The sequence below is a fragment of the Macaca fascicularis genome, chromosome 13 (assembly GCF_037993035.2).
Source record: "Macaca fascicularis isolate 582-1 chromosome 13, T2T-MFA8v1.1".
Classification (NCBI taxonomy): Eukaryota; Metazoa; Chordata; class Mammalia; order Primates; family Cercopithecidae; genus Macaca; species Macaca fascicularis.
In genome coordinates, this window is record NC_088387.1 from 78405346 (window position 1) to 78430718 (window position 25373).

The window sequence follows — 25373 nt, forward strand, 5'->3', positions numbered from 1 at the left end:
CAGCTATGCCATCTATGAGCTCACCGCCCAGCAGGTACTCTCCCATCCACTCACACTAAAGAAAAGATTGACTGCTAACCAGCAACTGACCAGTTATACATAACTGCCACTTTGCAGGTGTCCTATTCTTAAATATAAATAGACCACTAAAAATCATCAGGCATTTGAGAAAAGTTTGCAACCTGAAAAGTAATTACAAACATAAAAACAGGAAAATAATCCTAGGAGAAAGAAAGATAATTCAGGGAATAGAAGATAACTTTTTAAAAATTCAAATTAGTGTTTAGGAACCAGGAACTTTCAAATACACTATTTCACAGCTATGCTGTGAGACAGGAATTGTTATTCCCATTACAGAGATTAGAAAATTGATGTTCAGAATGAACATGCCTTGTACATGGCTGGGATTTCAGTCTTCATGTTCTGATTCCCTAATGCCCTTTTAGTTGAACCACAGGTGCTATAGAATTTATAAGCCAGATGCACACAGTGTATAGTGATACAGAACTATATGAAAATCAGAGTCCCAAATAAAAAAAAAAAAAGCACACACACACACAAAATCTTAGCTGAAAAGCATTTGTCTTGATTTCTGTCCTTTGTCTGCTATTCGTTCAGCCTAGAAATCTTCTATCTGTAACTTAAAGGCATAACATTCATAACAGGAACAATGCAAGTTACATGTTATCAGGGAAGTTATCACAGAAAGAAACAAAGGGATAGAGATATAACCAAGAGAAGCTAAATTTGAGATTTAAGGGATGGGTGTGTGGTTCACACCTGTAATCCCAGAACTTTGGGAGGCCAAGGTGGGTAGATCGCAAGGTCAGGAGTTCAAGACCAGCTTGGCCAAGACAGTGAAACCCTGTCTCTACGTAAATACAAAAATTAGCCAGGCACAGTGGTGGGCACCGGTAATCCCAGCTACTTGGGAGGCTGAGGCAGGAGAACCACTTGAACCTGGGACGCAGAGGTTGCAGTGAGCCGAGATAGCACCACTGCACTCTAGCCTGGGCAACAGAGCAAGAATCCATGTCAAAAAAAAAAGAAAAGAAAAGAAAAAAGAAATCTGAGATTCTAACAGAATTCTGCCACTGCCTAGAAAAAAACTAAGTGCTCTCTCTCCAGATGTTGGATGATTTACTTATACAACAATGGTTGAGGAAGGCATAATGAATACATATAACAGAAACTCAATGTTTACTGAACAAAATGAATGAATGAACGAATGAATGAAAAGATTTTAACTCCAAAAAATTATGATGTGTGGATAAACTTGATAAAGGGTAATCACTACATTTTCACAATCTATGTTACAGATTATAAATTCTGAACACTTCACATTGTATTAATGTAAATATACATTAGGTATATCCAATAAAACTTAGATTATTTTAAAACCAGTTTAAATATAAGAGTAGTATGAAAGGTAATGCTGACTGGGCGCAATGGCTCACGCCTGTAATCCCAGCACTTTGGGAGCCCAATGTGGGCAGATCACGAGGTCAGGAGTTTGAGACCAGCCTGGCCAACATAGTGAAACCCTGTCTCTACTAAAAATACAAAAAATTAGCCAGGCATGGTGGTGCAAGCCTGCAGTCCCAGCTACTTGGGAGGCTGAGGCAGGAGAATCGCTTGAACCCGGGAGGCAGAGGCTGCAGTGAGTCGAGATCGTACCACTGCACTCCAGTTTGGGCGACAGAGTGAGACTTCATCTCAAAAAAAAAAAAAGAAGAAAAAGAAAAGAAGAAAGGTAATGCTTTGTTTTTGAGTGATTGTTTCTATTAATATAATCATTCATGCTGGACAATAACTTTGCAAAATACTCAAAAAAGCAATGCAGACAATATTCATGTAAGTTTATACTTTCACAATAGAGAATATGATGTAACCCTTGGGCCAATTCCATAGCCAATCTATCTTAAGTCAGTAAAAGAAACCTGAAATGGCCGGGCACAGTGGCTCACACCTGTAATCCCAGTACTTTGGGAGGCCAAGGTGAGCAGATCAGTTAAGGTCAGGAGTTTGAGACCAGCCTGGCCAACAATGGTGAAACTCCTTCTCTACTAAAAAGACAAAAATTAGCTGGGCATGGTGGTGCATGCCTGTAGTCCCAGCTACTCGGGAGGCTGAGGCAGGAGGATCACTTGAACCCGGGGGCAGAAGGTACCACTGCACTCCAGCCTGGGCGACAAAGCAAAACTCCGTCTCAAAAAAAAAAAAAAAAAGAAAAGAAAAGAAAAGAAAAAGAAAAAAAAAGAAAAACAAACCTGAAATGATCTATTGTCCCATATCAGGCTTTGGACAAAAATAAGTATTTTATGAACAGGCCAATTATGTAATAACAAAATGAAGCAGCAAATTCTAAGCCTAGTGCTTAATTTACTACTACAGAAGTACCCTCTGTAGCCAAAGTGAACTTAGCAACAAGTGGCAGAGGGAAATTTGCCATTGAGCCTGTATTCTTACAGAGCCTCTCACTGTTAAAGGGATCATACACAAATAAATTTGTTTAATGGATTGGTTAATTTAGGTGGAATCCTGTAGGATCTTCACATCCACTGATGTGGACAGCAGTTCCCTGCCACGTGTCTCTCTTCCTGTCTTTTCCCCCACAGACCCCGTGAAACATTCTACCACCAAACATTATTTTATGTTTTTATAATAAATATCTTCAACCAGTAACCAAAGATGTGACATTTAAATTAGCCTGTACAGTCTCATTGTTAGTATATGTAGAATTTCCATTAGACACTGTGAAACATTAGGCAAGCCAGTAGAGTAACTGAGGGAATGTATAATTTAAATAGGTTAATCATGATATTGTACTGGATTGTTGGGTAAAAGCATATGCTATGCTGTCCAAGGACTCCTTATTCCTGTGACACAATCCGAGGCTGCTTCAAGGGGATCACAATCACAAAAGAAATGCCAAGTGGCAGGAAATTCCAAATGGCAATGCCGCATCAGGTAGAGGTAGCATGAGGTTATGCGAGCCATGCTGATGTCCAAAAGGAAAATTCTTCATATTTTTCTCCCTTTCCTTTTCACTGAAAATCTAACTCATAGGAAATAACATTTCACTTCAACTTACAAAGAAACTTTCCCTTTTCCCTCCCTGACTCAGAAAACTAACTAGTAATATTGTAAAGTAGGAAAACTACTTAAATCTCAGCTTCCCTGAAGAGTTTATATTTGGCATACTAGGGATATTTCCAACACCATTCCTTAAATTCCTCTAAAGACCTCTCCCACTTACAGCAGCATTTGCCCAAGACTTCAATAAGGCCTTTTTCTTCACAAGCTTCAATGTTCTAAGTTACTTGGAAACTGTGATGAAAAAAATAGGTGCAAAACAACTTTTCTAAAAGATCCCATGTATTCTCCAACTTCATCTCCAAAAATATAGGGCATATATAATTGAAATTCATCTCTAATCATAAAAACACCTAGATCATCTCACATATTTTTCCGTAAAAAATTCAGAAATACATCTGCTATAAATATGTAATTACATTTAAGGCCAGGCATGGTGGCTCATGCCTGTAATCCCAGCACTTTGGGAGGCCGAGATGGGTAGATCACTTGAGGTCAAGAGTTCAGGACCAGCCTGGCCAACATGGTGAAACCCCGTCTCTAACAAAAATACAAAATTAGCCTGATGTGGTGACCCGTGCCTGTAATGCCAGCTACTTGGGAGGCTGAGGTGGGAGAATTACTTGAATCCAGGAGGTGGAAGTTGCAGTGAGCCGAGATTGCACCACTGCACTCCAGCCTGGGCAACAGAGTGAGACCCTGTCTCTCTCTCTCTCACACACACACACACACAAATGTAATTACATTTAGGTCACCTCCCCATTCACTTAACCAGTGTGTCCATTCAGAAAGACACAGGAAAAAAAGCCAGGCACGGTGGCTCACGCCTATAATCCCAGCACTTTGGGAGGCCAAGGTGGGCGGATCACGAGGTCAGGAGTTCAAGACCATCCTGGCCAATATGGTGAAACCCCGTCTCTACTAAAAATACAAAAATTAGCCAGGCGTGGTGGTATGTGCCTGTAGTCCCAGCTACTCATTAGGCTGAGGCAGAAGAATCACTTGAACCTGGGAGGTGGAGGTTGCAGTGAGCTGAGATCACGCCACTGCACTCCAGCCTGAGCAACAGAGCAAGACTCCATTTCAAAAAACCAAACCAAACAAAACCAAAAAACAGAAAGACATAGGAAAATAATAATGAGTTACTTCTATGTGCCAGACACTCTACTAGCTACATCACAAGTCTGAAAGATCTACAGTCTAACGGCAGCTCTGCTTTTTGTTAGCTGTGTGATATTGGGCATGCTACTCAATTACTCTCAGCCTTAATATTAATTCTCTGGATTGAGGATAATAACAATCACCTCATAGGGTTCCTGTGGGGTTTAAACTAGTTGATGGTTGCAGTAAAGACTTAGGAACCATATTTGGCCCCCAGGGTCAGCTTCCTATACCCATAACCAATAAAGTGGAACTAAGAACTAGAACTGTTGCAGGAAAGAGAAGTTGGCCACAATTCCTGGCAAAGAGCTAAAGAACCAAATTAGTATTCTCTCAAGAATCTTCAGCCTTGGGCCTGCATCCATTTAGGGGGAAAGTATAGAGCACTATTAGGGAGAAGCCCTGGGGCTGACTGGTGCTAACACAAAACCAAAGAGGTGGATAGGACCAGACCAGTCTCTGGAATGCAACATTTGACTCAAGTTGGCACTTAAAAGTAATGCCATGGGGTTTGCTTAAGTAATGTTATGTAAATTGTTAATATTACATACATACCTACATACATACATACATACATACACACACAGGTACCTGCCCCCAAGCAGAAGTGGATTTTTATGTTGCATGGCTGAATAGAGAACAGAATGGATGAGTGAATAGATATATCAGAGAAGGCAAGGAAGGTGAAAATTAGAAAGGCCATAGAGAGTGATGGCTAAGCCTTCAGGCTTAAAAAGGCAGAATGCCTGGGTTTGAATCTTGGCTCCCTTATTCACTTTTTGGTGTGAACTCAGTCAAGTTAAATAACTTTTCTATGCCTAAGTTTCCTCTTCTGTAAATGTGGATAATATTAGTAGCTACCTCGTAGGATAGTTAAAAGGATTTAAAAGTTTATATATTTAAAGCACTTAGAAGATTTCTTGGCATAGTAAGCATCAGTTTCCTAATCTATAAAATGAGCACAACAAAATGTATTACTTCACAAGTTGTTATAAGAATTAAATAAATCATACCTATACAGTGCTTATCCTATACATAATAAATCAATAAATATTAGGTATTTTCATTAAAACATGGATGGAGACCAAAATAAATTTTTAAACCTGAGAAAAATATTCATAATAGAATATAATAGAAAATGTTGTGAAAATCCTTATTCTTGTGTTGAATATATTTACTGGGAAGCCATGAGTAACCTGGCACATTTATCTACTTTCCAATGTGTAAAACACATCAGAATAATTCCATTTCTTAGATCTGCCAAAGAATTTATGTTACAGATACAAACTACAGACCAAAAAAAAGAAAAAAGAAAATTAAAGAAAAAGAAACCACAACTAGAACAGCAATTCTGAAATAATATTCCTATCAATGCTCATTCACTGACAAAGAAAACATTTAATTTAATAGCATAAAATTAATAATAAAAAAGCTCTTTTACTTATAGAGAAATTATTGGAGATAACAACACTTGTATTATTTTTAAAATGGGCACTCATTGAAAAACTTGCTGCAATATGCTTTCTAAAGAACAGAACAAATGTTGCCAAAAAATTTAGAATTTAAAGGTTAACTAATTGGAACCCAAATAAGGTGATACCTTCTACTTAGTTCATAAGGAAGCCAAATGAGTACAGAAGTCAAGAAAACCAGGAAAATTTTGAGAGGGATTCTGTGGTCAACAGTGTCAACTGCTGAGAGGCTTAGGCAACAACTGGGAAGTGTCTATGAGGTTTAGTAACAAGGACATAATTGGTGAATCTTGACAAAAATCACTGTATGGGGCAGTTGGAGTTGTTGAAAATAACCAGATAAATCATAGTACAACATGGAAAATGATTTTCATTGAGAGAAGAGCAAAAGATAAAAGATGAGTCACTAAGTTATGTTAGAAAAAACTTCTCCAACTTGTCGATACTCAAACTGGGATTTTATAAGCTATACTTTTGCTGGAATATCAATAAATAAAGCACACTGAAGTTCAGGATTGATTCATTGATTGACTACTGAGTCATCCTTGACCCAAAGTGAGTAAGGATAACTTTAGTCTTTCACATAAAAGATGTTAAAGCCCAAAAGTTTGAGATGATATATATGCAAGCTTAGACTGAATGATGTTTCACTGAATTTTATTAGAATAATTCTGCACTAAGAGATTCTTGGCTAGCAATGAAAATAATATTTAATACCTTTTTTGGAAATATGATACATGTATCAGCCTCTATCCCTAAAGGATTATGCAGACTATTGTTTCAGAAACCACCTGTAAGTTCCTCTGATCAATTCTGAATAACCACTAATATCATTCATCCATTCATACAGACAGTGCTGTCTGATAAAAATATAATATGAGCCACAGGTGTAATTTTTAATTTTCTAATATACACATTTAAAAAGTAAAAAGAGGTAGGTAAAATTAATTTTAATATTGCCTATTTACCCAATATCCAAAATATCATTTCGACATATAATCAATATAAAAATTATTCCTGAGATATTTTACATTCTTTCTTTCATGCTAAAACTTTGAAATCCAGTATTTATTTTACTTTTGCAACACATCTCAATTCGAATTAGCCTTATTTGAAGTGTTGAACATCCATCTACATGTGGCTAGGGGCTACTGTATTGGACAGCACAGGTCTAGAATGCAAGTTCCCTGGAAATAGGAATATGGATTGTCTTGTTCACATATGTAACTGTAGTATTAAGAATGGTGTCTAACACATAATTAGCCCTCAAAGAATATTTGTTGAATGAATAAATGAACAAATCTATTGGTTTTATACACATACTTGCAAAAAAGTTCCTGTAATATAAATGAAATTCTAATTACATGATTAGAAAAGCATACAATTATGTTAAACTCAGTTCTAGCCCAGGTGAGAATTTAGTAATATATACTTAGTCAACACAGATTCCTAAGTAGATACATCTTTCAAATACGGTATAAACACATTTTACTACCAATAGATAATTTTTTCTATAATCCCCTCAATGTGATTTTTATAAACATTTAGTAGATCAAAGCTGTCATACTCCTCTAATAAAATCAAATAAATTATAGCTTTCTCTCTGGAATGAATGAAGTCTACAGTCATCAAACACACACAGTCCTCACATACGCCACTAGCATTTGCAAATAAATATTTTTTGTCTTAAAGTTCGATCTACCCTAACACTGGCAGAGAATATGCCAAATATAGCTTCAAACACTTGATAAAAATTAAATCCAACCCCCAAAGTACTGAGATTATTTAATATATATGAAACAGGCCCTCAATAGCTGACATTTAATAACAAAGCTTAGGGAGAAAGCTTACCTTCTCTGCTAAGAGCTCTCGTATCTTGCTCGCTTGAACTCTAAATTTCATGAGCTGGGACTCCAGAGCTACGCATCGTTCTTTCCAATCTACTGGTCCTTCTGACTCAGAAAGCTCTGCCATATTTATTCTAAAAAAAAAACCCAAAATAACAAAAAAAAAGCAAAACATTCAAATGGTACAACACAATTAACATGCAGGATAATTTGTTAAATTATCCGATGTACACATTCTAATCACTGTCTAGTGTGATCCATGTACAAGTTTTAAATTCTAAGGCGAATTCCAGAACTGGTGAGGGCTTACGGAAAGAACTTAGTGGGAAATAGGAGACTAAGGCTGGAGCCCAACTATGCTACTTAACCTTTCTAGGTCTCAGTTTAGCCAGTCCAGAAAAAGGGGCATGTTGACAACAAACCATTATTCCTTGTGGATATGTAGTGAGGAACAAATGAAGTACTGCTATTTCTAGTAGAACAACAGACAGTATAACACCACCACATAAACACAGGGTGTTATTATTTTAGCTGTGCCTAACAGATAAGATTGTTTGAATCTATCAGCTCATAATTTACCATATTCTGAAATTTAAGGAAGTATTACAGTTTGATTCAATTGCTACAATTTACAGTTTGGATTTTTACTATAATGATTCCTTATCACCACTCTCAATTTGGCCAGGTCCAGGTTAAGTCTTTCAAGCCAGAGGTCCTTTGGCGTATTTAAGGGTAAGTTGTTGTGATCCTGACAAGTTTGCATAATTTTTATTTGACGTAAGAGAAGGCATATGAACATGCAATTTGGAGTTAGCCATATGAAGTAAATCTGGAATTCATGTTTTCCATATTAACTTTCCTTTTGGAGGAGATTAATTGCAGGGAGAAGCACCGCAAGGGAGACGACAAGATGCAAGGGAATTGGTTCTAAAATTCTGAAGTGTTACTTGATTTTGGAAGCATGATGGTTTCTGGCTCTGAGATTCATAAAGCTAGTTTTAAATGTTTGGTAATATTTAATCAGGCTATTTTTAATAAGCAGCCTAATAATGTATTTCTGAATTCCTCTTGCTATGAACTGCCCTGCTATGAAATTTACATTAGGAATGGAAAGCCTCTGTTACGAAGAACTGTGACAGCAAAACTCTCAGAGCCCTGGAATGGAACTGCAGTTGAAGTATACTATTCTTTTGTTTTCTAAAAATATGACCACGTTGATTTTCCCAGTATTTAGTGTAATATAGCACCCTCCCTAATCCTATACCAGTTTTTAAAAACTTTATGCTGCTAAAAACCCACTAAAAGATTATTTTCCTAGCATAAAGACTGTTTTGTACTTAAATTTTCACATTAATACTGACAATATCATTCAGTACGTGAGAAATAAATATAAGCAGAATTATTCTTAAAAGACTACAACATTTATTAAGAGCACCCCAACCTGTTAAAGCCTTCAGATGTCCCTAAATTCTAGCCTTAATTTAAAGGAAACGTATTACTGTAGAGCTGGAAGTCATTCTCTTTTCATTTCTTTGTTTTCATAGAATCCTCGCCCCATTGTTTTCTGAGGTTTTTCCTAAGGAGATTAACCTTAATAACCTTTTCCATTACCCATATTAGCATTTATGATTAATGATTCACACTGGCATTTACTAGCAATGATTTAGGAGTAGATAATGCAGTTTGTTGATCACAAACATGTTCACAGTTCTGGGGCTGCTTCGTTTTTCTCCTTATTAGCTTTACAGTGAACAGGGAAAGAAAGTATGGATGCAATACTAGAAAATGAAAAGTAGTCCTGAAAGGGGCATCTTTAAGTCTTGAACTATCATATAATTCCGCAGAAATGTAGGGATACTCTTCAGCTTAAGCAATAAGAGGAGTCTATTTACCCATTTGTTAATAGATTAATATTGATTAATTTTTGCTCTCCATGTAAAATAACTTGCTTATGTCCTACAGTAAAGTGTCCACAGTTTTAAAAATAACATGAAGAGTGCATATTTTTCAACAAATTGAAATCAATCAATGTAATGCACCATGTGAATAATATAAAGGACAAAAGGTTAATATTGGTCAATTTTTGCTCTACATGTAAAATAACTTGCTTACGTCCTACAGTAAAATGTCTACAGTTTTAAAAATAATATGAAGAGTGCATGTTTTTCAACAAATTGAAATCAATCAATGTAATGCACCACGTGACTAGAATAAAGAACAAAAACCCAGATGATCATTTCAATAGACACAGAAAAAAAAATTCAACAAAATCCAACACCCCTTCATGATAAAAATATTCAACAAACTACAAATAGACGGGAACTTCCTCATCCTGATAGAGGACATCTACTAAAGCCCACAGCTAACATCACACTTCCTGGTAAATGACTGACAGTTTTCTCCCTGAAATCAGGAACAAGACAAAGATGCCTTTTCTCACCACTTCTATTCAGCATTGTAACAGAGATAATAGCCAGGGCAAGACAATAAAATAAAAACCATCTAGATTGGACAGGAAGAAATAAAACTATCTCTACTTACAAATGACGTGATCATGTACATGGAAAATTCTAAGGAATCCACAAAAAACTACTAAACTATAGAGTTTAGCAAGGTTTTAGGAAATCAGATCGACATATTGTTTTTCTATACACTAGGAAGGAAAAATCCAAAAACGAAAATAAGAAAATATTCCATTTACAATAGGATCAAAACTAATAAAATATTTAGGAATGAATTTAACAAAAGAAGTGCAAGATGCGTACACTGAAAACTACAAAACATCACTGAAAGAAGTTAAAGAATACCTAAATAAATGGAAGAAATTGTATATTCATGGATTGGAAGACCTAATACTGTGAAGATGGCAATACTTGCAAATGACTATACACACACAATGCAATCTCTATCAAAGTTTCAACTGCATTTTTTGCAGAAATTGACAAGTTGATCAAAATTCACCTGGAAATTCAAGGGCTGAAGAATAGACAAAACAAAATCGAAAAGTTGGAGGACTCACATGTTACCATTTCTAAACTTACTACAAAGCTATACAGTAGCTTGATTACACAGTGTGGTACCTGCATAAAGATAGATATATAGATAAACAGAACAAAATTAAGTCCAGAATTAAAGCCTCACATTGATTTTTGGCAAGAGTGATAAGGTCATTCAATGGAGGAAGGAATAGTCTTTTCAACAAATGATGCTGGGACAACTGGATATCCATATGCAAAAGAATAAATGTGGACCCATATCTCATACCGTATATACACAGTAACACAAAATGGATCACAAACTTACAGGTACCAGCCAAAGCTCTAAACCAGGGGTGTCCAATCTTTTGGCTTCCCTGGACCACTTTAGAAGAATTGTCTTGGGCCACACATAAAATACACTAACACTAATGGTAACTGATGAGCTAAAAAAAAAAAAAAAAAAAATTGCAAAACAAATCTCATAATGCTTTAAGAAAGTTTACAAATTTGTGTTGGGCCACATTCAAAGCCATCCTGGGCTGCATGTGGCCTGCAGGCCACAGGTTGGACAAGCTTGCTCTAAACTCTTAGAAGAAAACAGGTATAAATCTTCATGACCTTGGATTAGGCAACAGATTCTTAGATATGACACCTAAAGCACAAGGAATCAAAGAAAAAAATAGATAAATTGGACTTCATCAAAATTTTTAAATTTTTATGTTTCTAAGGACACTATCAAGAAAGTGCAAAAATAATCCACAGAATGGGACAAATAGTTGCAAATTATATATCTCAGGGATCTGTGTCTAGAATATATAAAGGACTCAGGACTCAATGATTAAGAAAAAAAAGATAACTCAATTAAAAAATGGGCAAAGGCCTGGGCATGGTGGCTCATGCCTATAATCCCAGCACTTTGGGAGGCCGAAGCAGTTAGACTGCCTGAGCTCAGGAGTTTGAGACCAGCCTGGGCAATGTGGCAAAACCCTGTCTTTATAAAAATACAAAAAAAAAAAAAAAATTAGCCAGGCATGGTGGTGCATGCCTATAGTCCCAGCTACTTGGGGGTTGAGGTGGGACGATCACTTGAGCCCAGGAGGTCAAGGCTGCAGTGAACCATGTTCACATCACTGCACTCCAGCCTGGGCGACAGAGAGAGACCCTCATCTCTAAAAACAATAATAATAATAAATCAAAAATAAATAAATAGATAAAAATGGGCAAAGTATCTGAATAGACATTTCTCCAAAGAAGATAAACAAATGGCCAATAAGCACATTATTTGCTAGGAGGGAGAATGCAAATCAAAGTCACAACAACATTCCACTTCACATCAAATAGGATGTTCTAATGAAAAAGACATCTAACAAAGTTGGTGAGGATGTAGAGAAATGGGAACCCTCCTACATTGTTGGTGGGAATGTAAAAATGGTACAGCTGCTTTGTAAACAGTTTTACAGTTCCTCAAAAGTTTAAACAGGCCAGCATAGTGGCTCACACCTGTAATCCCAACAGTTTGAGAGGTTGAGGTGGGAGAATTCATCTCTGAGCTCAGGAGTTCAAGACCAGACTGTGCAACATAGCAAGACCTCATCTCTATCAAAAAATTGAAAAATAAGCTGGGCGTGGGGGAGCTTACCTGTGGTCCCAGCTACTCAGGAGGCCTGGGTGGGAGGATCACTTGAGCAGTGAGCTATGATCATACACTGCACTCCAGCCTGGGTGACAGAATGAGACACCGTCTCAAAAAAAAAAAAAAGTTTAAATATAAAGTTACCAAGTTACTGGAGTAACTTTATATTTGGTATACCAATAAAAAGTATTGGTAACTTTATACTTGGCATTGGAGTTGCTGGGTCATATGTCAAGGGATGGGGTCATATGCCAAGGGATGAAATACACGTCCACACCAAAACTTGTAAATAAATGTTCAGAGCAACATTATTCATAATAGCCAAAGAGTAGAAACAGCCTGTGCCCACCATCAGATGAACGAATAAAATGTGGTAGATCTGGCCAGGTGCAGTGGCTCACGCCTGTAATCCCAGCACTTTGGGAGGCCAAGGCAGGCAGATCATCTGAGGTCAGGAGTTCGAGACAAGCCTGGCCAACATGGCAAAACCCCATCTCTACTAAAAATACAAAAATTAGCTGGGCATGGTGGTGCAGGCCTATAATTCCAGCTACTAGGGAGGCTGAGACAGGAGAATCGCTTGAACCTAGGAGGCAGAAGTTGCAGTGAGCCGAGATCCTGCCACTGCACTGCAGCCTGGCTAACAGAATGAGACTCTGTCTCAAAAAAAAAAAAAAAAAAAAAAAGTGGTGTATCCATACAATGGAATATTATTCAGCCATAAAGAAGGAATATAGTACTAATTACATGCTATAGTCATGAAAGAGCCTTGAAAACATTATGCTAAGTGAAAGATACCAGACACAAAAGGCCACATATTGTATGAGTCCATTTATATGAAATGTCCATAAGAGGCAAATCCAAAGGACAGAAAGTAGGTTAGTGGTTGCCAAGGGCTATGAGGAGAAGCTAATGGAGACTGACTACAATGGATATGGGGTTTCTTTTTGGGGTGATGAAAATATTCTAGAATTAGATATTGGTGATGGCTACACAACTTTGTGAATATACCAAAACCCAGTGAACTGTATACTTTAAAAGGAAAAATCTTACAGTGTATGACTTATATTAAGATCTCAATTTTAAAAATCACGTATTTACAAATGACTAAAGAAAAAGTCGTCGTTTAAATGGATGTATACTAGGACCGCATTTAGAAATTGAATGAACCATAACTTGTGGCTATCCCTGCCAAGAATTTCACCATTAACTCGAAAAATTGAGAGGTAACTGTCAACCTCAAATATGAAAAGTATCATACATATATCTTACCTAGAGCACTTTGCTATGATAATGACAAAATAAATTAATTCAAAGTTAAACATACCTATTTCTTTAGTTATGCTACTTATATATTTTATAGTGAAGTAGCAAAGCCTTAAGAATATTATTAAATTGGCATTTAACATCTACATTCCCTATTAATGGGTCATAATAAATCAAAACTGCAAATTGGTTGGATAATGGTCTGCACTGAGATCTAGACACCTGATTCCCTCATTTCATTCTGTAATTTCAGTTAGGTAACAAGTACAAAGCAACTGTTGTATTAGTGCACCATGTTGGGCCATTAAAAATTCTAATTTTAAACAATATCCACCATCCTTTTCATTACCACTAATATTATAGAACTATATAACATTGAGACTATATATGTAACTATATAACATAGCCGACTGCTAAATAAATAAAATACCACATTTAGATTCTGAACCTGAAAGGAATCTATCATGTCTAGATTCTGAAGTTGAAAGTAATCTATCTTCACTTCAGGGGACAGGAAAAAGTCTTGGTGTTCCAAATACCCCCAGTGACTTTTGGAAATATTTACTGACATAAGATAAACTGTTTACAGTTGTGGAGTGAATGCTCTTTTCTCTGAATCTCTGACTTCCTGTTTCTCTTCCAAATCCCAAAAAGGAAAGAAAAAGAAATGAAATAATTCTTCTACTTAGGCTTACCCTGATGAAGCGCAGCGTTAGCCTCTATGATATTCTTTAGTTTTTGGCTCTTAAGGGACACCTTAATTTGGTTAGGTAATCGTGTGTGTGTGTGTGTGTGTGTGTGTGTGTGTGTGTGTGTGTGTGTGTGTAAAAGATCTTTCTAGACGAGACTGAGGCATGCCTTGGTTAAGGAACCTTCTGACCGCCACCTAGCCCCACTTGGGCAACGCCTGCCCTTCGGTGGCCCTGCCCGGAGCTCCTCGCTGCACACTCCTCTGGGACACACCGCTGTGCGGGCCAGGCTTCCAAGACTGGCATTTTCACAAAGAAAGCAGTGACCCTCAGGTAGCCCACCACCAGCGCTTTTCCAACGTTAAGTGGTTCGACTTCTATTTCCACAGCGTTACGCACAATAAAATCCACGGGTAAAAAGTGCTGTCCTTTAAACAGTGTCCCACTAACTTTGGGGACAGTGGTTTCAGGGTAGGTCACCTTAGGGTGCTTTGACGTGCCAGCAACTCCAGGTGTACAAAATGCCTCTTTAAAGGTTTGAGTTTAAAGTTTCGCCCCGGAGATCCTGGTGGATCTCCCGAAGCCGAAGACTAGCGCGGCATCCCTGACCGCGCGGGTTCCTCGGCGCGGGAACCCTGGGCTGCCCCGCTGCGCCCCCGGGACCGCTCGCGCCGCGCCAGAAGCCCGGGCCCGATGTTTCCAAACAGAACGTCACGGGAGCCCAAGGGGGCGAGGGACCGCCGGCCACCGCCCCCTGCCCACCTCTCCGGGCGACATCGAGACTTGGGGGCCGACTCCGGGCTGTGACGGGAGGTGTGGCGGCGGATCCCGAGTCAGTCCGCTCCATCCCCCTAGTCCCTGCCAGCCCGCTCCTCCCAGCGCCCCAAACCTTGGCCCCGCGAGCCCCCCGGGATGGCGCGCACTCAAGGGGGCGGGATCCCAGGGTGGCAGGGACTCTGGGGTGGCCCCTCGTCCCCGGGTCTTCTCACCTGCCTATCTCAGCAGCGGGTCCCCGGCCGCAGCGCCCGACGTCCCGGCCGCGGCTGGCCCCCAGTCTCCCCGGGCTCTTAGCCCGCGCACTCCTAACGCCGAGCTCAGAGAGGGCAGGGAAGGGCACCGCCTCCTCCAGGGACTGGCAGCCGGTGTAGCCAATGGGAGGCCATAGCCGACCACCTGGCGTCACCGGGGGTGTGGCTATAACTTTGGTTCCTCCCAGTCCCTGCCCCAGGAGGGAGCTCTGTCCTGGAGTGGTACCTCTAATGTCCCCACTGAGAGACTCCAGAGCTTCCTAGCAGCGGCCGGTCACCTTCATTCCACTCCTTATGCCTGGACTGTTGCAGCACCCTCCCTTAGTCTCCTAGTCTGAAGTCTCTCCTCTTGCCAATCCACCCTTCATCTTCCTGCCAGGTTAATTTCCTTAAGAGCAGTTTTGATTAACAGTGTGCCAAAGACTTTCATTGGCTTCCGTTTGCTTAAATTATCAAGAACAGATTCCCTAGTCTAGTGTTCAAGGTCTCCATCCCGTCTTTTCAGATTTCTCACAGCTGCCCTTCACACACCTGAGACTACTGCTGTGCACCTCGCCACTCGAAGTAAGTGCACTGGGAGCGTTTACACGCTGTTTCCTGTCTCACTTTATAAAGTTCAGAATAATCTTCTCACCGGGCGTGGTGGCTCACACCTGTAATCCCAGTACTTTGGCGGACAGAGGCAGGTGGATCACTTGGGGCCAGGAGTTCGAGACGAGCCTGGACAACACGGTGAAACCCTGTCTCTAAAAAAAAAAAAAGAAAAAAAAAGTGTGTGTGTGTGTGTGTGTGCGTGTGTGTGTATAAAAATTAGCTGAGCCTGATGGCGCTCACTTGTAGTCCCAGCTACTCAGGAGGCTAAGGCTGGAGGATTGCTTAAACACAGGAGATCGAGGCTGCAGTGAGCCGCGATCATGCCACTGCACTGGAGCCTGGGCCACAGAGTGAGATCCTGTCTCAAATAATAATCATCATCATCTTCTTCTTTTTCTCCATGTAACTATGTCTGTCGCTCTATCTAGCAGAAATGTCTTCTCTGGGCTGGGCACAGTGGCTCATGCCTGTAATTCCAGCACTTTAGGAGGCTGAGGAGGGCAGATCACGAGGTCAAGAGATCGAGACCATCCTGGCCAACAGGGTGAAACCTGGTCCTTACTAAAAATACAAAAATTAGCTGGGCATGGTAGCAGGTGCCTGTAGTCCCAGCTACTCGGGAGGCTGAGGCAGGAGTATCGCTTGAACCCGGGAAGGGGAGGTTGCAGTGAGCTGAGATAACACCACTGCACTCTAGCCTGGTGACAGAGCGAGACTCTGACAAAAAAAGAAAGAAGGAAGGAAAGAAGGAAAGAAGGAAAGAAAGAAAGAGAGAGAGAGAGGGAGGGAGGGAGGGAGGGAAGGAGGGAGGGAGAGAGACAGAGAGAAAGAAAGAAAAGAAAGAAAAAGAAAGAAAGAAAGAAAGAAAGAAAGAAAGAAAGAAAGAAAGAAAGAAAGAAAGAAAGAAAGAAAGAAAGAAAGAAAGAAGGAAGGAAGGAAGGAAGGAAGGAAGGAAGGAAGGAAGGAAGGAAGGAAGGAAGGAATGTCTTCTCTGGTTTCTGCTCCCTGAGCATCTAGATTTTCGCCTCTCTTGAGGTTTAGCTCCCTCTGCCTTATGCACAGCTCCTCACATCTCTTTTAGACTGTGAGCACTTTGAAAATGAGGATCTGTGTTTTTTTGTTTTTTTTTTTTTTTGCATTCTCCTCAGCACAGAGCATGTTGCATAAGTAAATGAGTGACAGTTTAAATCCAATTGAATTTTACATCCCAGCTTAGGGTCTGGAGAGGTCAGTCTCGGGGTAAAATAAAGAGAATTCTGAATGTTATGAATAATCGTTCCCCAGGTCACAAAGCTAGGTCAGACAGATTACTCTCTTTGGTTCACAGTTGGCCAATAGAGGGTATCAGAAAACTTTTTCTACTGCAATCTTTTTTTTTAAAGCTTTATCTCATCTTATATAAAACACACACACACACACACACACACACAGAGGATGGGCACAGTGGCTCATGCCTGTAATCCCAGCATTTTGGGAGACCGAGGCAGGCAGATCACTTGAGGTCAGGAGTTTGAGACCATCCTGGCCAACATATCGAAACCCCGCCTCTACTAAAAATACAAAAATTAGCTAAACATGGTGGCACACATCTGTAATCCCAGCTATTCAGGAGGCTAAGACAGGAGAATTGCTTGAGCCAGGGAGGCAGAGGTTGTAGTGAGCTGAGATCACGCCACTGCACTTCAGCTTGGGTGACAGAGCAAGACTCTGTCTCAAAAAGAAAAGAAAAGAAAAGAAAAAAACCACAAAAGAGATAAAGATTTTCAAAGTTCCTCAGAGGAAAAGCAATAAGTGAATACAACTAAAAGGTCAGTAAGCAAGTATCAGACTTCCATATTTCTTCCAGATGAACACTAATTTTGGACAGGATCCCAGACTACCCCCACACATCAAATTCCTTTTACCTTCTGTGGGAGCTGATGATGCATATCATATGAAAAATTGTCTCCAAACAGCTTTTGCAAACAAGCAGACTGAACTGGGCTTATTTTATAGAGCATGCAGGAGTTAAACAAACAGAGTTTCAGTAACTTGCATAATTTAACACAGCAAGTCAGTAGAGACCAAGCAGGAGAAAGAGAGAAAGAATGCCAAAATAGAATCACTTCCGTTTGCGAGTCAGAAATACTAATTAGACTAAAAGAACTGAGTGAATAAAGTCACTCATGAAAAGCCCCTTTGTAAACACGGCTGCCACCCTTGTAAGGTTCAGCCAATATTTACTTACTGTCACCCTCTTCTAGAAACATGACAAACTGAATTTGTCTGGGTGTGGAGAATACAGCGGAACAGCATCCTATCTCTGTCTGTGCTGAGAAAAACACATGGTACAATGGAATATTATTCAGTGGTAAAAAGAAATAAAGTACTGATACATGCTACAACATTGATAAACCTTGAAAACATTATGCTTAATGAAAGAAACCAGTCATTTAAAAAGCACATACTGTATATATGATCCCATTTATATGAAATGTTCAGAATAGGCAAATCCATAGGGACAGAAGTGGATTGGTGGTTGTTTAGGGCTAGGAAGGATAAGGGTGATGGCTAAGATGAGTGAGGTTTATTTTTGGGATAATTAAAACATTCTAAAATTCATGGTGATGATTACACAACTTTGAACAGACAAAAAGCCATGGACATATGCAATTTAAATGGATAAACTGTATGTTATGTGAATTATATCTCAATAAAGCTGTTTTAAAAAAGAAAAATACATGTTGAATTTTGTGTTTTTATATTAGGTAGCAGAGATAGAAAATATCTGACCAGCCATCATGAATGTCAGTAGCAATAAGTACCTTTGTTTTATAAGCATTAATCTCAGTTGTGATATTATGTTCATTTGTGATTATTTTATTGTCTGCTTAACCCCCACAAGACTGTAAGTGCCGGAGAAGTAGAAAAACTGTTTTTGCTCTTTAATGTATATCCAGTATCTAGCAAAAATCATAAGTCAAACCACTGTAAATCAGGAACTGTTTATACATCTCAACTTCTTTCAAAAAATTGAACCTACAAGGTCTAACAACCGACTAGAAGGGGGATTAGAAGGAGAGTTTTGTGTCTGCATTATTGGGAAATGATGGTGCCAGTTACAAAAGCAGGGAAGCAAGGAGAGGGAACAAGAAGAATGAGATCTGGCTTGGAGGTACTGAGAACAACTTGAGGGGAGAGTGAAATATCCAGGAGAGAGCCAGCAGAAAATCAGTCAGGCTGAGTCGGGGAGAACGGTTTGAATTTGGGTATACATTTCAAGGTATACTTCTGCATAGCGGGAGATTACTGTATATCATGGAATGATTGCTGGCCACGTGGCCACTTGGCACATTGGGAGCAAGGACAGAGGGGTTGAAGGGAAAAGAGATATGGAGCTGCGTAAATATCAGAGAATAAGTGTCTGATCCTTTAATCCACCACACACAAAATGCAAAAAGAAACAAGGAGGGCGGAGACACTAACTCCACTAGAATAAGACTGTGGTTTCTGGCACGGAGAAAGTATAAACCCCAGCACCTGGGAAAAAATATCAAAGACAAGGGGAAGAAGACTGGGAAAAATGAATAGAGCCAGCAGGAACAACTCTCTCTAGCTGAGTAGGGTACAGGTCTGGGCACTCCAGGCTGTTTACCTGCGACCCAGGAGACCAGCAAAGCCTTGGCCTGAAGGAGGCCCTGCAAACAAGGAGATAGACAAGCCTCCTGGCCCTCCCAGTGGGGGTGGACCAGGAAAACAGTTTGCTTGATGTGTCCCCAGTATCCAGGGCAAACTGGCTTGCTCAGTCCTTTGGATCTGCAATGAAGGCAGGATTTGCTTCAATCTCACCTCCCCAGGTGAGCTGGGCCCCCACTATCACCAATTGGTGTGGGTAGCATAGGTGGTGCCAGGCCAGGGCCAGAACTGGTAAAGGTGAGAGACTAATGGGCATTGCTAAGGTCACGAAAAGAAAACAAGTATGTGCAGAGGTGTAACAAAAGCACTGAGGTGGGTACTTTGAGCATCACTTATTTTAAGACAACTGAAAAGAGGAAAAGAATTGTTGAACCTGACTGAGGGAGAACCAGTAATAGTTTGATCAGGACCTATGAAGTTAAAAAAAAAAAAAAAGGCCCTAGACATTAAAATCACACAAGAAAGCTGGGCACAGTGGCTCACACCTGTAACCCCAGCACTGTGGGAGGCCGAGGCTAGCGGATCACGAGGTCAAGAGTTCGAGACCAGCCTGGCCAGCATGGTGAAACCTATCTCTACTAAAAATAGAAAAAAAGTTAGCCAGGCGTGGTGGCATGCACTTGTAATCCTAGCTACTCAGGAGGCTGAGGCAGGGAGAATCTCTTGAACCTGGGAGGTGAAGGTTGCGGTGAGTTGAGATCTCACCATTGCACTCCAGCCTGGGCGATAGAGCAAGACTCTGTCTCAAAAAAAAAAAAAAAAAAAAAAAAAAAAGAAAGAAAGAAAGAAAAAGAAAATCACACAAGAAAACGTGATCCAGACAGTATAAAAGTGTTAAATGTGAACAGATGATTTTTCTTGCTTGGGGTTAGTACCTACGAGGCAAAGGCAGCCATTCTGGTACAGAATCTTATTACGGCTGACAACTAATAGTCTTCCTTTGCTCTTTATATAGTGCATAGAGACAGCTTATGCCAGAATTAAGGGAACAAAAAATGCAGCCCTGACACTAACAGTTAGAGAAAAGACACACTATAAGAATATTATTATGTGCTGTGTAATAATCGTAAAATGAAACTGCATCTTCAAAAGACTCCAGAGAAAGCTGTGGTCAACAGGATGGTAACAAGTACAGAATGCTCAATGGGGAGGCAGGACTTGAACTTGTTAATCAGAAGGATCTGGTTACTGCATTGTTAGGGTCAGAGTGAGGCAAGCCAACTGAGCCAAGACCACAACAGGAGGCACTAGCCTGTGAGCACAAGTGAATGGATGAACGAATGAATGATTAATGGTGGTATCCATGAGGGAGATTGAGCCATCTTGCCCAGCTGGAAGGGAAAGAAGTTTGGCATCAGCTGATAATCCGGTTCTAAAAGATGACATCGAAGTATTGGGAAGCAGGTCCAAAACAACATAATCAGAAGTGACTGTAACAGTTTCTTCTATTATATCATTGTCTGTGGAATATACTATGGAGATTTCAGAACTTGGCAGAGTGGTTGAAGAGATACAAGTTGAGCATCTCTAAATGCAAAATTCAAAATCCTAAATGCTCCACAATCTGAAACTTTTTGAGTGCCAGCATGACATCAGAAGTGGAAAATTCCACAACTGACCTTATGTTTCGAGTCTCAGACAAAATGCAGGTGTACAACACAGTTTAGTTAGCCTCCCCAAGGGAAAACGACCCTCCCAGCCCTCTTCAGGTATGATATAACTTTCCTGTGCACACACAGATTCCCCCATGCAAACATACCCACAAAGGGTAATTAAATGGCACATGTTCAGGTTGAACATGCCAATAGCAGGTTTCCTACAATGCCTCACACGGAGCCATGTTTCTTTTCACCTAAAAAATAATAAAGTACAGTGTACGGTAACCTTTTAATCAAACACAGCATAGCAGGTGGAGGCTGCAAGCCCACCATCATTTGTTGTTGCTGTTGTTTCACAGCTGACCCAGGTATTCTGGTAAGGCTACTGTATTGCTTAGTTACCCTGAACACATCATGTTTTTCAATGTATTAGTGACATGGCATTTTTTTCCTCTCAAATAGTACGTGAAAATAAGTATAAGAAAGTGATTGCCTGTCTGTAGCATATAAATTCAGAGTCAGGAATGATGGTGATGCCAAACAACCACAGATTGTCCATACAGGTAACTGAGATGGAGCAACCTTTGCTTTTTGATAGTCCAATGTAAACCAACTTTGTTTCATGAATTTGAAATATTGTATAAGTTATTTTAAATATCTTATAAAATTAATTAAAATATTGTATAAAATTGACCTTCAGGCTATGTATACAAGGTATATGTGAAACATAAGTGAATTTCACATTTAGGCTTGGGTCCCATCCCCAAGATATTTAATTATGTACATGCATATATTCCAAAATCCAAAAAATTCCCAAACCTGCAGCACTTCTGGTCCCAAGCACTTTAGATAAAGAATACTCAACTTGTATTTGGTTGTACTATACTGAATGAAGTACAGTACTAGTGTATTTGGTGGCTATTCGAAACTTGCATAAAGCATTTATTTGAAAACTGGCAGATATACAGCAGGATGATCCCAAGAGTTAAGGTTAGGAGGAGTAGGCAGTTGAAGCCAGGGAAATGAAAAAATGCAAGAGGGCAACGTGTAGGAACCAGTCAAGGACATACTGAACTCAGGAGGTTGGGTTCCCTCTGAGCTTAGCTGAAATAAAGTGAGATAACTTGGCAGCAACATTTTGAACAAACAATCAAAATGAAAAAGTAATTACTTGCATCCCTGTTTTCAATGTCTTTTCCTTTACTTAACCAAATTCATATGGTGGTCTTGTACTTTGAACTTTAGTGCTATGTTACTCTAGTATATACTCAAATCAATATAAAAACCTTTTTCTTAAGATTCCTATAGCCATATTTACTTCACAATATTTTGTTTCCCAATACTACAGCAATATAAACTCATTTTAACTGGAAAATATAAAAAGATAGAAAGAACAAAGAAAACCTAAACTATCCACAAGCAATCTTCATAAACACTTTAACATTTTGTTGTCTTTCAGTCTTTTTTCTATACATACACTTATGTCCCTTAAAATATGGTATTATGCTGAATTCTTACTTTTATCAAGCTTTTATAGTTAACATGTCATTGTGAGCATTTTCCTTGTCATTAAGTATTATTTGAAAATGTTTTTCATGATTGGTTAATAGTCCATCCTAAGATTTTATCCTAATGTATTTAAGCATTTATTATTGTACAGTTAGATCATTTTACATTTTTAACTAGTGTAAAATTGTCATAACTTTTTCCAAACTTTCATGTTTTCCTAGTAGTCTTTTGGAAGACTTCTTAATAGTAGCTTTAATGAGATATCACTCACATACTACACAATTCATCTCTTTAAAGTGTATAATTTAATAGTTTTTAGTATATTAACAGAAGTGTGCAACCACTATCATAATCAATCTTAGAACATTTTCATCAACCTAAAAAGAAATCTTGTATACTTCAACCATCACCTCTCAATCCTCCCATTCCCCTCAACCCTAGGCAACCACGAATCCACTTCCTGCTGTTACCGGTTCTTATTCTGGGCATTTCATACAAATTGAACCATATAATATGTTGTCTTTTGTGACTGGATTTTTCACTTAGCATACTGTTTTTAAGGTTTATCCATGTTGTAGAATTGACCCTAACAATGCAATAACCAGATCCTTCTGATTAACAAGCTCAAGTCCTGCCTCCCCATTGAGCATTCTGTACTTGTTACACATTCCTTTTTATGGCTAAATAATATTCCATTATATGGATAGATTACATTTTGTTTATCCATTCAGCAGTTAATGGGCACTTATTTGGGTTCTTTTGACTTTTTAGCTATATAATTAATGTTGCTATAAACATCTGTGTACAAATTTTTATGTGGACATATGTTTTCATTGCTTTGGGTATATCCTAGGAGTGGAATTCCTAGGTCATATGAACTTTATGTTTAACCTTTTGAGGAACTTCCAGACTGTTTTTCAAAGTGGCTGCACCATTTTATAATCCCCTGAGCGGTGAGTGAGGATTTCACTTTCACCACATCTTCACCAATATTTGTTATTATCTGTCTTTTTTATTATGGTCATCCTAATGGTCATGAAGTAGTATGTCATTGTCTTTTTTATTTGCATTTCCCTAATGACTAACAATGTTAAGCACCTTTTCATGTACTTATTGTCCATTTGTATATCTTCTTTGGAGAAAGTCTATCCAAGTCATTTGCTAATTTTTCATTTGAGGTTTTTTTTTTTTTTTTCACTCTTGTCCCCCAGGCTGGAGTGTAGTGGTATGATCTCAACTCACTGCAACCTCTGCCTCCTGGGTTCCAGTGATCCTCCTGCCTCAGCCTCCCAAGTAGCTGGGATTACAGGCACCTGCCACCATGCCCAGCTAATTTTTATGTTTTTAGTAGCAACAGGGTTTCACTATTTTGGCCAGGCTGGTCTTGAACTCCTGACCTCAAGTGATCTGCCCACCTTGGCCTCCCAAAGTGTTGGGATTACAGGCGTGAGCCGCTGCACCCGGCTGGAGTTATCTGTTTTTTATTATCAAGTTGTAAGAGCTCTTTATGTATCCTAGATACAATTCCCTTATCAGATACAGGATTTGCAAATATTTTCTCCTATTCTGTGGGTTGCCTTTTTACCTTCTTTCTTTTTCTTTCTTTTCTTTTTTTTTTTTGACAGAGTCTTGTTCTGTTGCCCAGGCTAGAGTGCAGTGGCACAATTCTGCCTCACTACAGCCTTGACCTGTTGCCTTCTGAGCTCAAGTGATCTGCCTGGCTAATTTTTTTATTTTTGGTAGAGACAGGATTTTGTCATGTTGCGCAGGTTGGTCTCAAACACCTGGGCTCAGGTGATCTACCCACCTCAACGGCTCAAAGCGCTGGGATTACAGGTGTGAGCCACTGCGCCTGGCCTTTACTTTCTTGATGGTGTCCTTTGAAGGATAATATTTTTAAATTTTGACAAAGTCCCATTTATCAGCTTTTTCTTTTGTCATTTGTGCTCTAGGTTGTCATATCTAAGAAACAGTTGCCTAATGCAAGGTCATGAAGACTTATGCCTATTTTCTTCTAATAGTTTTAGAGCTATTACTCTTACATTTAGGTATTTGATTCCTTTTCCCCATTATTTTTTATATATGGAATGAGATAAAGGTTCAAATTCATTCCTTTGTATATGGATATCCAGTTGTTCCAGCATCATTTGTTGAAAAGATTATTTTTTCTGCATTAAAAGTTCTGGGTATCCTGTTGAAGATCAACTAACTGTCAATATGAGGTTTTATTTCTGCACTCTCAATTCTATTCCGTGGATATTTATGTCTATCTTTAAGTCAGTATCACATTGTCTTGATAACTAACTTTGTAGTAAGCTTTGAAAATTGCAAAGAGTCTTCCAAATGATGGCTTTTAATACATAAAATTAATTGCAGAAAACAATAATGTCTATTTATATGAGCCTTACAACTTTCAAAAATTTTCAGAAATATGATGTTCTTAAATTCTCACAATTGGTCAGTGATATAAGGCAAGTATTTTAGGTTCCTTTTACAGATAAATACTTACACCCAAGGCCGTAGCATCAACTGAAAACACACCCCAGACTAGAACCTAAGCGTCTGATTTAATACTCTCTTCCCTTTTCTATTCCTTTTTTTGGGGGGGGGGGGGGCGGAGTCTCACTCTGTCACCCAGGCTGGAGTGCAGTGGCGTGATCTCAGCTCACTGCAAGCTCCGTCTCCCGGGTTCACGCCATTCTCCTGCCTCAGCCTCCCGAGTAGCTGAGACTACAGGTGCCCGCCACCACGCCCGGTTAATTTTTTCTATTTTTCGGTTGAGACGGGGTTTCACCGAGTTAGCCAGGATGGTCTCGATCTCCGGACC

The 25373-nt window shown here is 39.3% G+C and overlaps 1 protein-coding gene across 12 annotated transcripts in view; it reads right to left on the reverse strand.

The window, feature by feature from the left end:
- The window catches only part of PLEKHH2 (pleckstrin homology, MyTH4 and FERM domain containing H2), a 124200-nt gene extending 108974 nt beyond the window's left edge, over positions 1-15226 (reverse strand). For 7 of the 12 annotated variants that reach the window (XR_012422426.1, XR_012422427.1, XR_012422428.1 and 4 more), the window contains exons 1-2: positions 15132-15226; positions 7581-7710 (exon numbers count right to left, since the gene is read on the reverse strand). Coding sequence is in view for 4 of the 12 variants with exons in the window: in XM_065527124.1 (XP_065383196.1) it covers positions 7581-7703 (123 nt within the window). In the remaining 8 variants the exon portion in view is untranslated. Of the gene's footprint in view, positions 1-7580; positions 7711-12193; positions 12297-15131 lie in introns of all 12 variants that reach the window. The other 5 variants (XM_074011876.1, XM_065527121.1, XM_074011875.1 and 2 more) reach the window with 2 other exon arrangements.
- Between the last annotated feature and the right edge of the window lie 10147 nt (positions 15227-25373).